This window comes from Ochotona princeps, chromosome 18, assembly GCF_030435755.1.
Source record: "Ochotona princeps isolate mOchPri1 chromosome 18, mOchPri1.hap1, whole genome shotgun sequence".
In the NCBI taxonomy this organism is placed as follows: domain Eukaryota; kingdom Metazoa; phylum Chordata; class Mammalia; order Lagomorpha; family Ochotonidae; genus Ochotona; species Ochotona princeps.
In genome coordinates, this window is record NC_080849.1 from 6184511 (window position 1) to 6202365 (window position 17855).

At 44.7% G+C, this 17855-nt stretch overlaps 1 protein-coding gene across 1 annotated transcript in view; it reads right to left on the reverse strand.

The window, feature by feature from the left end:
- Positions 1 to 15968, reverse strand: part of DOK6 (docking protein 6) — a 312711-nt gene extending 296743 nt beyond the window's left edge. The window contains exon 1 of the mRNA XM_004579438.4: positions 15715 to 15968. Coding sequence (XP_004579495.1) covers positions 15715 to 15780 — 66 coding nt within the window. The 5' untranslated portion in view covers positions 15781 to 15968. The remainder of the gene's footprint in view (positions 1 to 15714) is intronic.
- Between the last annotated feature and the right edge of the window lie 1887 nt (positions 15969 to 17855).

Below are 17855 nucleotides of genomic sequence, written 5' to 3' on the forward strand. Positions count from 1 at the left end.
TGCTTCTGTGCCAGTAGCAGGCTGTTTTGATAACTACCGCCCTCTAATGTCTGAAGCTCTGGGATTGTGATCCCTTCCACTAGGTTCTTATTCTTCAGGAGGTTTCTGGCTATTTGTGATTTTTTGTATTTCAAGCTGAACCTTTGTATCATTTTTTCCAGCTCTGTGAAGAATGTTTTTGGCATTTTGATTGGAATCACATTGAATGTATACATTGCTTTTGGTAATATGGACATTTTGATGATATACCCATCCAAGAACATGGTAGGAATCTCCACTTTTTGAAGCCTTTTTCTATTTCTTTTCTTCATGTTTTGTAGTTTTCCTCATAGAGATCTTCCGTGTTATTTGTTAGGTTTATTCCCAGGTATTTCATTTTCTTCTCTGTTATCTTGAAAGGCACCAGGCTGTTTAGCTCTTCTTCAGCCTTGGAGTTATTTATGTACACTATGGCTGTTGATCTCTGTTCATTGATTTGGATTTGGTACCCTTCCACTTTGCTGAATTCTCACAAAAGTTCTAGTGGTCTCTTTATTTGGTTCTTCTACGTATAGATTCATGTCAACTACAAACTAAGATAGCTTGCCTTCCTCATTTCTAATTGGAATTTCTTTGATTTCTTTTTCTTGTCTAATAGCATCCGCAAGTACTTCCATTACTATGTTAAATAGCAATTGCAATAGTGGACATCCTTGTCTGGTTCCAGATCTTAGCAAGAAGGCTTCCAATCTTTCCCTATTCAGTATGATGCTGGCATTGCGTTTTTCATATGTTGCTTTATGTTGCGGATTGTTCCTTCTATGGCAACCTTACTTAGAATTTTTAGCATGAAATGGTGTTGGATTTTGTCAAAAGCTTTTTCTGCATCTACTGCAACTATCATGATTCTTATCCTTCAGTTATGTTATGTACAGTATAACGTTTATAAGATTGACGAATGTTGAACCATCCCTGTGTGCCTAGAATGAATCCACCTGCTGCAGAATAATTTGTCTGATGCATATTTGCATTCTGTTGGCTAGTATTTTCTTGAAGATCTTAGCATCAATATATCAGGGATATCAGTCTGTAGTTTTCTTTCTCTGTTGAGTCTCTATCTGGTTTTGGTATTAAGGTGATGTTGGCTTTATAGAACAAGTATGGAAGAACTGCCTCCCCCTCTATTATTTTGAAGAGCTATACCAGCTCTTTCTTCCTTTACACTGGTGTGAAATGTCCTTTTCCATCCTCTCACTTACAGCTTCTTTGCATCTTTGTTGATTAACTGTGTTTATTGTAGGCAATAAACAAATGGGTCTTGCTTTTTTATCCACTCTGTTAATCTATGTCATTTGGCTGATTAGTTTAGGCCATTTGTGTTTAGAGTTATTATTGAGAGGTTGTGATTTGGTCTGTCATGTGTGTGTGTTTGTGCTGTGTCTTTGTTTAACTTTGGATTCTTTTGAGGGCCTTATTGGGAAGATCTTCCCCTCTGCCATCATTAATTGTGATCAACTTCATTTCTTTTTGACTGTAGCACCTTCCTGAGCAGTGTTTCTAAGGCTGGCTTAGTGTTAGCATATTCTTCCAACTTTTCTTTGCTGTGAAAATATTTTACTTCATTTTCAAATGCAAGTGAGTTTTGCTGTATATAGCATGCTAGATTGACAGTTTCTCTGTTTTAGAATCTGAAAAGGCTACTCTATTCTCTTATTGCTTGAAGAGTCTCTTCTGCGAAGTCGGCAGTAACTCTGATTGCTTTTCCTCTGAATGTTATTTGCTCTTTTTTTCATGTTTGGTTTAATGTTCTTTCTTTATGTTCAGTTGAGGGAAGCTTGACCACAATGTGTCTGAGTCAGGGTCTTTTTGGATCCAATCTATTTGATGTTTGCTGCCCTTCCTGTATTTGGCTTTCTCTAATGTTCCATTATTTGGGAAGTTCTCTTTTATAGTCTCATTGACTACCTCCTGCAATCCTGCCTCTCTTTCCACTTCTTCAGGAACTCCTATGATTACAATATTTGATTTTTTATCATTAATTTCTTGGAAAGATTTATATTTTATTCAGATTTTCTTCCAAATGCTTGACTAGTTGTGTGCTCTCCACTTGGTTATCTTCCACTTTTGATATTCTTTCTTCTGCAGCATTCATTCTGTTGTTTAAGCTTTCTATTGTGTTCTTTAGCCCTTTTATTTCAGTTTAGGCCTGTTTTATCTCTGTGATGATGTTATTCTTGAATTCCTTAAGTTCTTCTAAACATTTTTATTGTCTTTGAAAAGTTTCATGATGATTTTCTTTTTTTTGTATTCCCTGTCTGGGAGCTCCTCAATATCTTCATCCTGCAGCTCTAGGATTGAAGTGACACTTTGTTCATTTTTTTTTTAAGTTTTTTTTATTATTATTGGAAAGCCGGATATACAGAGAGGAGGAGAGACAGAGAGGAAGATCTTCCGTCCGATGCCTTACTCCCCAAGTGAGCCGCAACGGGCTGGTGCACGCCGATCCTGAGCCAGGAAACAGGAACCTCTTCCAGGTCTCCCACGCGGGTGCAGGGTCCCAATGCATTGGGCTGTCCTCAACTGCTTTCCCAGGCCACAAGCAGGGAGCTGGATGAGAAGTGGAGCTGCTGGGACTAGAACTGGCGCCCATATGGGATCCCGAGGCCTTCAAGGCGAGGACTTTAGCTGCTAGGCCATGCCACTGGGCCCACTTTGTTCATTTTTGAGAGAAGCATTACCCCCATCTTCTGAGGTGTTCCCTAATTTTCTACTTTTTTTCCATGATTTTTCAGATCTGTGTGCTTTCTTATGGATGTCAAATTGCGTGCCTTCTACCTCTGATGGTTTGCTGGTGTTTTCTGACATACCTGTCTAGTGAAAGGCTAGTGATTGACAAAGAAACTCACTGCCTCCCTGCTTCTGGCAGGTGGTTTCTCTGCTCTGTCATTCTCAGGCAGCAGATGGCGATCACAGGCCGATGCGGGTCCAGTAAGCCAGCAACTGACTCAGGGTTTCGTCCCTTTTGTCCTGGATGCCATCTGCCTTCACCTACTCAGGTTGCAGATTACAGACTTGCGTGTCTGGCACCTGCCTGGGTCCTGCCAACTCCAGGGAGTTTCAGACACTTTTCTCAGCAATTCTCTTGTTCTAGCTCCCTGCTCTGCTGAATCTTGTCCCTATCCCTCCACAGACTCAGCTACACCAGCCATCCACAGTCGACCATCTTTTTTCCTTCTGGCACCATGCTTAAAAACACTTAAATTACTTCCAAATTTTCTTCTACATTTTTCTAATAGTTTTAAAGTTGTGGAAACAGGACTTTACCCTAGGGTTCAGGCACTGTGTAAGATTCCCACTTGCCACATCAGAGTGTTTGGTTTCGAAGTTTAAGTCCCTAAATATAAAGATGATGGCTCAAATAATGGGATTTCTGATGCCAACGTGGCAAATTTAAGTTGAATCTCCAGTTTCCAGACCTGACCCAAGGACCCCTGTGAGCGTCTGGGAAGTGAACTAATCATACTAGTGCACAACTGTTGTCTCATAAGAAAAAGCTTTATAGTGTTCCATTTACTTTGAAATCTGTGATTTATCCTGGGTTAAGAAGCATGGGGTTAATGCTGAGGTTAATTATATGGCTGTAGACACCTTGTTTACTCCAAGATGTGATGAAAACATATCCTACTTTACTAATTCCGTTTGCAATCTTTGTCTAAAATCTGTTCAAATGTATGTGTGTGTTTACGGAAGTAAACATTAAATACTTGGAGGTAAGCATTAAATACCGGATGCTTACGTTAAAGCCGTAAAAATCCCCACACATGAAAAGAAGAATTCATTCATGATGCTTTCACATCCAAGCCAGGGTCAACTACAGGGGACAACGAATCCTACAACCCAAACAGTACTAACGACGATCATTTAATATTCTCTCCTTTAAAACATCAATTATTATAAGATACTGTAAAATTTAATTGGGTAAGTGACCCGGTAAAGACACTTTATCAATAATATGTGTTAGCTGCAATCAATGGAAGTCGGCATTGGCTGATGTAGACAGAAAGAAATTTACTAAATTTTTCATGATTTCATATTGGGGAGTGAGGTCTGAAGAACCAAATTTAAAGTGAAGCAACCACTGCTGACCTATCATTACAGTGGTTTCATTAGGATACTGCCTTGGAATTGTTACCATAATAATTTACATTGCTTGTTCTCTGGCAACCATAAACCGATGCAGAACAAATTACAGGTCTGTTGTCTACTGTGAAAACTCCACTAAATTGCCTCTTGCCTTAATCTGAAATCCGTCCTATGTTCATGTAATTGGTAAAGCCCCATTTGTGTTCTTATACCCTTGCTGCCAGAGAAATGTGAAAATAATATTTTTGGCCTCTCATCTTCCATAATGACATAATGCAGGGCATTTGACACCACATTCAGCATCTGCAATGTGAGGAAACTCTCCAAACGCAATGCTGGGTGAAAAAACTACAGAAGACAAAGGAACCATAAGGGTATTAAAACCAGTTACTTGGCCTCTAACAGAGACAAAGTGTAGCCTTTTTAATCCTACCTTACCAGAGCTGTGCATTAAAATATGGTAATAAACAACTTGCTTTGAAAATTATTCTGGTTAAAAAAAATAAAGTCATCCCTTCATACTACACTCTCTTGGAGGGATTAAATCAAACCAAGTCCAAATAATTCTCCTGCTCAAAGATCAATTAAGCCAGAACCTCTGTGAATAGGTCTTGTTATTGCTATTTATTAAACAAACAGAAGCGAGGTCCCTCAGAAGCACTCTCCTGTGATTGCAGCACACATACAAGGCAAGAAGTACTGTTGAAGTCAAGATCTCATTTGTCCTTTTTGATTAAGTGAAGGACTAGCACGGCCTTGAAATTGCTTCTCGTCTCATTTCCACACCATTTGTACACAGAGGCAGGTTAGACACACATGCATGCTCTCTGCAACATGTGTAGGTGGTACCATCACTCAAATACCTTCATTTGCTCTCCAAAACACAACCCAAAGCACCTCTGCATGGGAGCAGACTTCTTGCTTGGAAAAACTTGATAAATTCAAATGACCAAAACAAAAGGAAGGCAGTGGTCAGCAGCCAGCTCCTCACTCTTGGCAGGCTTCTGGAGGATCACGTGACCTGAAGCTCCACAGCAGGTGAGCGTTATGTAATTCAACCAGCTCCATATCAGTTAAGGGAGCACTTGGTCACTCAGGCTAGCCCTCATGCGAATACTCAATCTACTGAAGGGGTCCAGAGGAGAAGTTCCTGATTCAATTTTATAGGGAACTCAAAAAAGCATCAGCAAATAGAAATTATAGATCTGGAAAAAATGATCAGAAATTGTAATATTGTGTAGCTTTAACAGCTAAATAGAAAATTAGTGAACTGAAGGAAGTGTCAAAAATATATCCCTCTTGAAGTTACAAGACAAAAGCAATAGAGAGTCATGAGAGATGTGGCAAAAAATTACCTCATCCATGAATAAGGAAACAGAAAGAGCAGGCAGAATCAACAGTGGAAAACACAGCTGCGGGTGACAATTCAAAAACTAAAGAGAGATATCAAGAAACCTTAGGATCAAGAAGAACAAAAACATTCCAAGAAAGACAAACAGAGTGAGAACCACAGATCCACATATCACAGCGAGCTTCCTAAAAGTGAAAGATATAAAAGCATGTCAACGCAGCCAGAAGAAAAACACCAGCGATTTCCAGTAGGAAACACCACCTTCATCTGACTTCTGAATGTGAACAGCAGCAGGTGAAAAGCTAATTTCTTCCCAGAGCTAGCAAAGCAAAATACTTCCATTAGAGTGATTCTCATTCATGGCTAGCCCATACGACCTCTCAGTGCTTTTCCAGGATGCTAAAACCTAAGTCACTTCCAGCTAGGCTGCTTGACAGACATCCTGTTTCACTATAATCTACTCTCTAACCAGCCTTAGAAAGCTTGTCATTCTGAGAATGAAAATTTAACTCCACTTCCTAGATTCACGAATACCCCTCTATCCTGGTGCTTTAGTTACCACTACCCACCCAATCAGGCACATATTTCTACTTTGTGCACATTTTAATCAATTATTCTCAATTCGTAATTTGCTTATTTTTTTCACAGTTTCTTATTCGGTTGACCACTTCCTTTGTAAAACACAAAGGTATATGCTATTCATGTGAACTTGGGAGGAAAGTGTCACCTATAGTCTCAATTCTCTCCCCTCCGTCTACCCATTCCTCTATGCCCTGTTTCCTCAGGCATAAAACAAAGAGAAAAAAAAGGTAAAACCTAAGAAATCTATTAGATACCAGGAGTAAGGTTTTCTGCCACAGCAGCTGGCCTGCAGACGCTTGAAGCTAGACTTTCTGAAGACTACAATGTGATGCTGAGTTCAGATTATGTTTTTTCAGGATGCAGACAAAGAGAAGAGGTGGTCAGAGTTCCTGTTTGCTTATTCACTGACCAGGGAGCCGAGATGGCCGGGACAAAGCGTCCACAGGGAAGCTGAGAAGCGGAGCCCAACTGTTTGACTCTCAGGGTTATATAATAGTAGGACTCCGGTATTAGGATCCAGATGTTAACCCTAGCTAATCTAATGTGGGTTTCCCAGCCTACCTCTTGAATTCTAAGCCAAACGTGAATCGCAAACCTTCAAAGTAAAATCTAAAGCACTGACTCATCAAGTAGGAAAATGACTGCTGCATCCCTCAGAACGCACTGAGTCTTCCATATAATGTAAACACCCATGGCATTCCAATCGCTTAGGTTAGAACACACAAATTAGAAGCAAGACATCTCCTTGGGACTACCATGTTGCTGGTAAACGAATCAGTCGCATGACTGGAATCTGTAAGAAAGCTTAGCTTATGTTTACCACACCGTTTCAAGAATCTTTCTATCTTAAAAGGAATTTTTAGCATACCTTTTGTTTGTATGTTCAACTGGACGACATTACATATTATCGGTAAACTACAGTTACATGGCTGGCTGGACGAGTAATGAACTACATCTACAAAGTCTATCCAGAAGCCTCCGCACTAACTTAGGAGTGGTGCAGCACGTCCCACACTTTTTCTTTCTGTCACTGTATGGTAATGGTGATCAACTCTAACATCACATTAAAAGCACTTAAACTTAAACATATCCAGACTCTAATCCAGCCAGAGCGATTCAACAACAAAAGCCGAAGCACACATACAAAGCTCTGTGGGCGCCTCCAGTATGGGGTCAAGGTTGTGATGTTTTGTTTTTATGTAAAGCGTTAGGTACTGTGGACAGTTATGCGAAGTAACAAGAATCCAAGGAACCTTAAGTAGCCTTTAGAGTTCTAAATAGCTGTTATTATCTCAACGTATAGAAAAGTATATGTAATGCTTAGTGGGTCTAATGGCTTAGAGCTGAATTCAACACTGTTGTTTGGCATAAGGCTTGCATTTGTTCAAAACGCATGACACAGCTCATACTTAAAACTCAAAGTGTAATGAGCACTATAAAAATATCAGAAAACAACAAAGATACTATCTCTAGTCTCACCCAGCATCTTTCAAGCTGTCAGAGAAAAGTAGTCTTACTTGCTAGTAAATTAAACCCCCCCAAAAAAAAATTTTTCAAAGCACACTCAAATATGCAAAAACAATTTGCTATCATTTTTGGATAGCATGTAAGAAAATTTACTAATTATATAAATACATAAATATTGTACTTAACAACCACTCTTTAAAAAACAGGATTTGAGAATGTATACTAATTTTTCAGCTTTAGGCTATTATTTCATCTACTTTTTCAAATAAAGAATATTGTACATGTAATAATACAATGAAAACTTCCATCATATCCCATTAAGACATGCTATGAACATTGTCTTGGCAGAAGGAATCTGTTATGTAATCAGGAAAGATAAACATTTACTGTGTGTTAGGTTTTAAATGCACTTACAGTTCTTACGTTGTTCCGGCGCAGCTAATTCCCGCAGCCGACTCCTCCTTTCATGATTAGTTTACCGCCAGCCACAACACACACCATGAGATATTAGATCTTCATTCCAGCAGGGTAGGAACACCACGGCGGCAGGAGGGCGGCTGAGCAGAGGAAGGGACAGGATGGAGGAGGACGGGGAAGAGCCAGGTGAGAAGGGGAGAGGAGGGACCGAGAAGGGAAGGGTGTGTGGGCTGGGTGCTGGAGCCCGGACTAGTGGCTGAGATGAGCCACAGGTAGGTGGGTGGCGACTTGGAGGAGGGGCCAGAGCCTGGAGAGTGGGATTCTCAGGTAAAGCGCCAGGTTACATCTGATTGGTGGATAACCCGAATGGCGCGAATTTCGCCAGCTGTGGGGAAGGGGGAGCAGGAAATGGCGCCGGGTCCAAGACAGCATGTTCGGATCACTCCGCACACTGTGTATGGTTACCGATCAGTAAATAAACACATTTTGTAGTCAAGATTACATGTTATGAACACACAGAGGTTAAAGAAAACGGAGTGGTCTTGAGGTCCAGCTCTGACTTCCAACTGCTGTTTCCTGCAAATGCAGACCCTGGGAAGCAGCAGCCAGCTGTGCCACTCGTGGGAGACCTGGATTCAATCCCCAGCTCCCAGCTTCAGCCCCGCCCATCGCAGCATCCTTCTGTGTCTCATTTCCTCTCAAATATAAATAAGTGTTTAAAAAGCAGCAAGTAATAAAACAAACGAACACCAGCCAGCCTTTCACAAACAGATGGTGCAGCCCAGCGCTCCCCACACTGCGGCTGCGTGGCCACCACACCACCCTTTGGATTTGCAGGATTTTGATTTGTATGTTTTTAATTCACAGTTTATTTTCAATAAACCTGCTTTTCATTAAATTAAACAATCTTTTATGCTATAACTTTAAATAAAAGATAATTTTCCACAAATTTAGATAATGCCAAAATGAGAAATTCTGCTCAAAAGTGTGAGCCAAATTTTGCAATTTGGTCTTTGTTGAAAGGAAAGATGATATGAGTTAGGGCTCTGCGTCAGAGGGACTCCATTCAGTGTGGCAATCTCTGCACAGCAGATCACTACTAGGAATATGCCCAAGTCCCTTACCATTGTAACACTGCTACCTGCAATCTAAAAACTGTAAAACTGAATGAAACAGGGCCTGACACAATGGCCTAGTGGCTAAAGTCCTCGCCTTGAATGCACTGGGATCCCATGTGGCTGCCAGTTCTAGTCCCGGTAGCTCCACTTCCCATCCAGCTCCCTGCTTATGGCCTGGGAAAGCAGTGGAGGACAACCCAAAGCTTTGGGAACCTGCTTTTGGGAACCCAAAGCTTTGGGAGACCCGGAAGAGCTCCAGGCTTCCGGCTTCAGGTCGACGCAGCACCGGCCGTTGTGGCCGCTTAGAGAGTGAATCATCGGATGGAAGATCTTTCTCTCTGTCTCTCCTCCTTTCTGTATATCTGACTTTGCAATAAAAATAAATAAAATCTTTTTAAAAAGCTGAATGAAATAAAGCTATACACAAATGTAAGAAAAGACTTTGAAAATCTGACATAGGTGTCTCTGCCTGTGCACCTGCGTTGCACAGTGGTAGCTATTATATATAAGTATTGCACTAAACCTGAATTTAAGTATACACAAACACATACATGCAACCTATGGCTCAATAACTATGATTCATTTTTTTTGAGAATATGTGTAAAGAATGGATAAAATGGACATACTTATCTTCAAAATCCTACTGGAAAAATTGTGAAAGATAATATATCTACACATTCTTTAAATCCTATAAAACACACAGCACTCCCAAAATGCAGTGTGATTACTTTTGAATTCTCAAATTAAACTGAGTTTCCATGTGTGCTCCAAGCAATTTTTTTGTTAATTCAAAATGAAAAACAATTGTGTTATTGCAATGAATTCAATAAAAATAGACAAAATCTCTTGTACTTGTTCAAAAATGACAGCCACCACTAATAATAGCAAACCCTCATGGAAACAAGTTTAACAGAATTTCTGTTCTTTTCGTAACATGGTTTCTTATTCTATACCATTTGACTGACAAATGCAATGTTCTCACTGAGCAATGGTGTTACAACACAAAAACAAATCCCTCACAGGACAGTCCTGCTCTGTATCTTCCAATAAACACTAGAAGGTATTTATGTGAATTAGAACGTTCTAGAATTTATACGCTCTGTGAACAAAGTCACAAGAGCTTAAAGAGAAAGCACAGTGATTGATGTGAGGTAAGATTAATGACGTTGTAGTACAGTCTCTTTTACTTCTTTTATCTCATTTGACAAAAATTGCTTTTCCCTTAAAACCAGCACTTCAAATTACTGAAAATCTAGCGATTTCCTCTAAATGGTGGGAATGCAGATAACTTTAACTTTTGTTTTATTCCTACAGTACCTACAGCAAAGCTGATGTAAGATAACGCGCAAAGACTGAAGCGTTCAGTCACTGTGCCCAGCAGCCACAGGGCTCACAGCACAGCACTGGTCACGCAAGGACTGGAGCGTCCAGCCGCCGTGCCCAGCAGCCACAGGGCTCACAGCACAGCACTGGTCACGCAAGGACTGGAGCGTCCAGCCGCCGTGCCCAGCAGCCACAGGGCTCACAGCACAGCACTGGTCACGCAAGGACTGGAGCGTCCAGCCGCCGTGCCCAGCAGCCACAGGGCTCACAGCACAGCACTGGTCACGCAAGGACTGGAGCGTCCAGCCGCAACGCACTGCCCGAGCTCACCCTGCCAGCAGCCATCTGTCAACCCACCCGGACCTGCAGCACTCACGGCTACTGACCAGGATAGAGCATCTGCTACAGGATTACTTTGAGGAGAGAGGGAATCCATTGAATTATAAATTTTTAAAATCCAAAGAACATCAAGCAAGTTCATATGATCATAGATACATACTTAACAAAGAGGAGAGCGTTCATCAACTTGGATAGGATCCTCCACACACTGGAAACACACGCAAATGCAGATGTACAGTTGCCAATACCTTAACACACTCTAAGCTTTGGACAGTCGCTATACAAGACCTATTTCTATTCTAAGAGTCCAAGAGCCAGTATAAGGCACAGATACAAAAATAAGTTGCATATGTATGTAAACATGTTTAAAATATACGTTACAGTCATCATGAATATAAATCTAGAACACAATATCCAACTCCAGTACCTGGAATTTTTCCTACATTCTACCTGCATACTCAATGTGGGACAGGTAAATTATAAATGAACGTAAGTGCTATGAATTCATTTCAGAAAGAAATGTTGAGGATGCATAATACTCTAGGGTGAATAAGGCAGGCCTACAAATGGGGAATTCGCAATCCTGAGATCTCTTATCAAACCTTTGAATAATCTTAGCTATTACGTAAATAACTAATTTTATTTGAAATGTATTTGTTGCACCCAATTGTTGGAAAACTGGTCTTGTATGTCATACAAATACAGTTTACAATTATACAAAAAATGCAAAGTGCTTTAAGAATCACTGCAAAATTATATACACAAAGGTAAATTTAATTTAATGAGCACCTATAAAAGATAAGACTTCATAAGCTTCTCTTCTGGACAGCTAGTTTCATCAGAGAAAGGATGTTTCCAAGAGTGGTAGGGGCAGGTGTGCCCACAACGGGCACTGACCATGAGTAAGCCAGGGAAGGAAGGGTCTTAGGTTTTAATCCAAGCTCGAGGGAGGACAAGAGGCAGATGAATTCTTAGAGTTCTGAAATGAATGGAGAACACTGAAAAAAAAATTAGACTCATGAAGTCAGAGCTCACCAAAAATTTCAAGTATGTTCTTTGAGTAAAATGAAAGTTATTTGCTCAGTATATTATAAACTCCATTGATGAAGAGTTATTTGTTATAAATAGCCCTATCACATGAGTACACCATACGCACATGCGCGCTCCAGGATACATCATGTAATAAGCCACAGGTACTCCATGTTCATTTGATTATCACTGAATGTATAAATCCCCGTGAATGTGTTTTTTGAGTAAGAACTAAATCAAAGGCCCATATAGAACACTATTTTACCAGTTATAATGTGACTATCCACATTAACAGATTTCAATGGAATTCCTTGAAAACAACAGTGAGAAGCCTGAATTCAAAATAAGTCAAATTATAGCACTGAGAAGTATTACAGTGATGTTATCGACAAACACTGATATGTCATCAGCCTGGATTGCATTTTTTTATATACATAAATTTATAAAGTCAATAAGCAAGGTACTATGTTACTAATGGTTTTGCTGATTGAATTCTTAGTTTGGCTGCAAATCAAGAACAGACAGGATATTTTGCAATGTATGCCTTGCATGCTAAATTAAATCTATTACATATCTGAATAAAGTAGGTAATCCGGTAGGAGATAAGTAGGGTTGTGCAACAGGGCTTTTGTTTTATTTGCTAGTGTTCTTACAATACCATTTTCTTTAAAAGAAGAAAGGCTGGTAGCCATGACACTGTGTATTACAATGCCTATTCCAAAACAGGTAAGATGGCTAGAGAAACAAGCAACTGAAAGAGCTTCTAAGTCCCACAAAAGATGAACAATATATTCACAGACACAGATACATCGTAATGAAAATTTAGTATAAAAGGTAAGCAAATTATGATGAGTCATGGTATTACGTTTTTGATAATAGACCTATAAAATAAAGTGAGTTGATACATATTTCTAAAAAGTAATGGCAAAATTAAGTCAATGGGTCTTTCTATTTCTCAATAGAAGGTCATGTGGGCATTTCTGCTTTGCCCAAAGGGTTGGCTAAGGGACTATGCTGGACAGGATGCCCTGGGCTCTCCAACACACGTCAGGGGCCCTCTCGGCCAGGTAAAACAGGAAGCACATTGGCAAGGGCTGGCCTAGGGCTTCAGCAAGGAGCGCTTCCCGCAGTCACCCAGCATCACAAGGAACTCTAGTTTATGAAGAGGAAAGGGGCCATGAGAACATCTCACCATAAACCATGTTTCACTCCATAATCATGTCTGAGCAACTGGCCTCACACCCAGACATCTTTCCCTTGATATATTATCAAATTGTGTGTCTTAAGAGTCTGAGTCTGTCGATTCTAAGAACTGTCCTATGAGGTCTCCATGAGAGTAACGCTGTGGACATTCCAAAAGGTCCTGCTGGGTATACACCAGTCAACCATCATCAAGCATCAGCGGTTAAAGGGTTAAAGGTAGCACCTTACTTGGAACAGTTACTAGTTTGGGGCCCATGAGCAGAGAAAATGAACCATGAACACAAAACGCTTAAGTTCTGCTCATACCTCCGTTGTAACCGCTTAGGGTAGGACCACACTTTTTTTTTCAAATTTTACACACAATACTTACTAGAATTTTCTTATCAAATGCGGCATTCCCCCAACTTCAGCTTTCTAGAACCAGGTTGGCGAAGCTTCACTATCTGAATGAACTCTTCTGCAAACTTGAACAGCCTGAATTTTAAAAGCCCTTGAGGTTTTCAAAATCCAATAGGATGGATTTACTATTTGATTTGACATTCAAACAAAAAAGCTCTTCCAACTTTCAACTTTATCGCAGACAGGAAGGGGGTGGGAGCCGGAATCACATGAGTGTAACCGCTGGTCTCCTGTGAAGGCCACCTGCCCTTCCAAAGGCCTGGCTCTCCTCGGTGAAGTGGAGAGAGTGGGTAAGAAAGCCACCTGGGTGTCTGCACTGACAGAAATGACGCGCTCAAATGACACTTGAAAGGTTACTCAGACCATCGGCACGCCAGCAGCGTGCCAGGTTCTTCCTGGGCAGCTATCCTGCAACTGGGTTACAGATCCTGGAAAGCCCAGATGGGAAAGAATCCCGTGGGAGTCCAGGGCCAAGTGCGCGCGAAGGGGATTCTCTGAGCTGTGGGATCCGTGTTTCTGCGCCTGGTGGCTCTGCCAAGACAGACGCACGAGCTCATTCATTGGCTACGCAGTCTGAGGTGTCAGACACAACAGTGATCTCACCCAGAGTGCCTGGAGGCAGTGACCTGCAGGCACCGAACCACAGCGGAAGGCTTCAAAGGTCATGTTTGCGAGATGACCTACAGCTCCAGCATGAGGTCGGCACCCGCTTCCTGGCTAACAGCGGTGCAGATGGCCCGTCAGAGCCCTGCGCCTACCAGAAGCCCTCAGCCCCAGGGGTAACCGCAGCTTCCCACAGGGCTGGCTCCTCACCTCCCTGGAACCCAACCAGGCGCGCGTCCTCCGAGCCTAATCTCTTGAAACCTGGCTGTGGCTGACAGCATGGCTTTCTCTCCCGGCCCAAGGAACGCGTGGCTAGCAAGGAAGCGCGAGGCTGGCGGGGGAGGCAGGCTTTGTGGGTAGAAGCTTCTCACTTCTTCCAAAGCCCTGCTGGGGAGCTGGAGGGCCCTGGGGTACACAGCCCTCCTCCAGAGTGACACTCAGCCGCGGCAGCCTTGGAGGCGCAGCCTTCCGGCCAGCTGTCCAGGACACCTGCCGACTCCCCTCCGAGCCACCTCTGACCGAGTCACCCGTACCTTAGCTCACTAATGGTCCATTTCTTCTCTTTTCTGTTTCCTCCCCTTTCTCCGAAAACCAGGGAAGTTGTCTCCCTTTCCCTTGCTTTCCCACAGTTAGGGTTTGCCATCCATGGGGGGTGGGGGAGAGGCACGGCAGAGAACGCTCTACCTCCAGGGAGCTTTGTCCCAGGATTCATGGGCTTGGCAGAACAGGAACTTTGAAACCAGCGAAGGACAGGAAATGCCAGGAATCCAGAAAACGGACACCTCCTACCAGACAGAAGGAGCCCAGGTTACGTCCTGCCCTCGCGCTCCCCGGGGAGCCTGGGACTTCAGTCCAGGGGGAGCAGCTGTCTGCCCTGGAGCCGCCTCGCCCATCCACACCCATGCCTTCCACATCAGCCTGCGCATCCCTCCACTTATCAGGCAGACAAGTTTGAACCTTTCCACCCACCCCTCAACCAGTGTGTGTGTGTGTGTGTGTGTGTGTGTGTGTGTACACTTCTCATTTCCTAAGACTGGCGAGCATCTATGAATAAGAAAAGTCCGGAGAGGTCGCACCAACTTTGTGGACTCCTGCCCTACGTCCGGGCAGGTGAGAGGAGGCACACCTGCCTGCATGAGGGTGCAGGTGTACACGTAGGCCTGGGGAGCCTGGGAGGGCAACAGTTCAGAGCGCATTAAACTCGTGGGCTCCAGCAGGCAGAGACAAGAGACGCGCGGCCCTGGGAGGGCATCCAAAGATAATTTCTAAATGGGCTTGGGATGCGGGAACCAGAGCATAGTGTCTGTCTGTCTCTGTCTGTCTGTCTCTCTCTCTCTCTCTCTCTCTCTCTCTCACACACACACACACACACACACACACACACACACACACCAGAGCGCCTCACACAGAGCGGTGCTAGCCGAGAGGCACACTCTTTCGAGAACCATGGTGCATGGTCTCCTGTGGAAATCTCCCCCGAGACACATCCCTTTTTGGAACCCAAGACTCGGTTCCTCCGCTGGACTTCGTGTGGTAACTGCCCAGCCCCGCACACTTCACTGAATGGAAACCTCGGCACAGCCCGAGCCCCCAGCCGGGTCCGAGGGCCCCGCAAGCAACAAGCGGGCTGCGGGCAGGAGGGCCGGGTCCCTCTCCCGCGCCGGTGCCCGTGCGGGTCACCTCTCCCCGCCCCCCACCCCGGCAGTCCGCCGCGCCGCGGGAGGAGCGCGGGGAAAGGAGCGAGCCGAGCGAGCAACTCACCCCCAGCTTCCTGCTGCGTATTTTCACGTAGCCCTGCTTGACTATGTCGTTAAAGTTGGAGGCCATGGCCGGCGCGTTAGGGCTCGTCCGCTGCGCGAGCCGCTGCCCGGAGTCCACAGCCGCCGCGGGCCGCCGAGTCCGCGCATGCAGCCCGCCGCCGCCCGGCGCTCTCGAGCTCCCGCGCGCGGGGACGCGGGCTCGGTGGCAGGGCCGCCGCGCGCGGGGAGCCGGGCCCGGCGCCGCGAGGCGCGCAGCCCGCCGCGTTCCGGTCCTCCCTCCGCCCCCGCGGCGAGCGCCCCCTCCGCGCCGCCCCCGGCAGCAGCCACGGGCAGGCGGCCGGCTCGGCGGCGCACGGCTGGCCGGAGCGCACGGCCGCGGCTCCCCGGCGCGGGGGCGGGGGAGGCGGCGGGAGGGGGCCGGCGGGGGCGGGCAGATGCGCGCCCGGCTCCCTCCCCCCGGGCCGCGGGGCGGCTGGGCTGGAGGATGCTCGCGGGACGCGCTCCCTCACTGTGGGCGCGAGAGGGCGGCCGCCTTGCCCCCGCCGGCCGCGCGCCCAGCTGCCCGCACCGCGCTGCCCTGTGCGGGATTCCCGAGGACGGGGCTCCTCGTTCCGGGGCTGTTAGGTTCCATGACCCAGGTGGGCTCAGAGGCTGGGGTGGAGGTTGAAGGGTGGAGGGGAGGCTTCCGGGGCTTAAGGAAGCGGGAGCGACTCGGCGCTGTTGTGTCAAGGGCCGTGTTTACTACGCATCTCTCTCCCGAAGCGCACGCGGCAGCTCCAGGTCTTTGACCGCTATCAAGTGCGAGGCCACGCCAAGCGCTTCCTGGTGCACACAAAGAGACCGATGGTGCGCATGTGTCTAATCCTCCTGCTGCTGGAGATGGAGCAGTCAGGCGAGGCCGCCTGCCCGCGCGTCCTCAGGGGAAGAAGCCACGGAGAGCGCCCCGGCGCGCGGGTTGGTGGTGCGCTCAGGTGACCGGGGCCACTCTTGACTTGGGACGTTTGGTCATCTGGGGATGGAGGAGCCGGTGGCTGCCCGAGGCGACTGGGCTGAGACTCTCAACTTGTAAACACGAGATAATGGAGAACTTTGTCCTCCTGTAGGGACGCAAGATATTTTAAATCGGTAGACTCCATCGTAAAGATCTTGTAATTTAAAAAATAGTGTCTTATTTTATAAGAATCGTGGAGAAAAGAGGAATGTTAAGTTCTACTGGTAGCTAAGGCTATTTCTAATTTAGGAAAAGATGCATGTAAATTGAAAATGTTACGACTCCCTCGTTGGTGGAGTTCATATTTAAAATGTTCGAAATACCGAATTTATTTCTGTTCGTTACAGCAGCAGTATTTTTTTTTTCCAGGTGCTTCTACACAATGTTGTAGCCCTGTTTGGAACATCATCATACTGGGGAAAACGAACGAACCAAACTTGATTGAGGGGATGAAAATAAGAAAGCTTGAAGGACAAGGTCAAATGTCCTTTGCCCGTTGAACAACTCAAGGGCGGTTTTGGTCCCAACCGTACAGGTGTCTTCATCCAGAACCCCTGCATGCAGTCATTTATGTATCAAGGCTTTTCTTTTTTTCATGGCTGCCCATCATCCAAAGGTACCAAATGCTGGTGGCGATACTTAGACTAACAGGGCCAAGTCCCCTGCACTGCGTTCTTACTCTGCAGTGAGCTGGGGTTACGGTTCTCAGACCATTGGCATAACCTCTGTACTATGCCCAGGTAATTCCCGCCTTGAAATGCGTGGAATAGACACATGAACATAATGTCTACTCCATTCATTTGTTGTTTCCTCTGCTGCATGGCTACTGTATTTTTTATTGAGCAAGCTGCATTAAATTTATATATACATTAAAGCCCCTGTTTTGTCCAGCCCTGTTTGCAACCACTTGCGTTAAATGGAGGCACCTGGTACTCAGTGAATAAAAACACTCGGGTTAAGAATGTTTCCTTTTCCAACCGCAAAGTCAAGATTGGTTTGGGTCTATGTTTGTTTCATGGTTACTAACTTTTGCCTTCATTTACAGAAAAATTTGCAAATTATTTGAAAGCAGAGTTTAATTTAGTCTCAGCATACAATTGTAGGGCTTGCGTACTGCTGAGTTAAGGTGGGTCTCTGACTTCAGGCAGTTG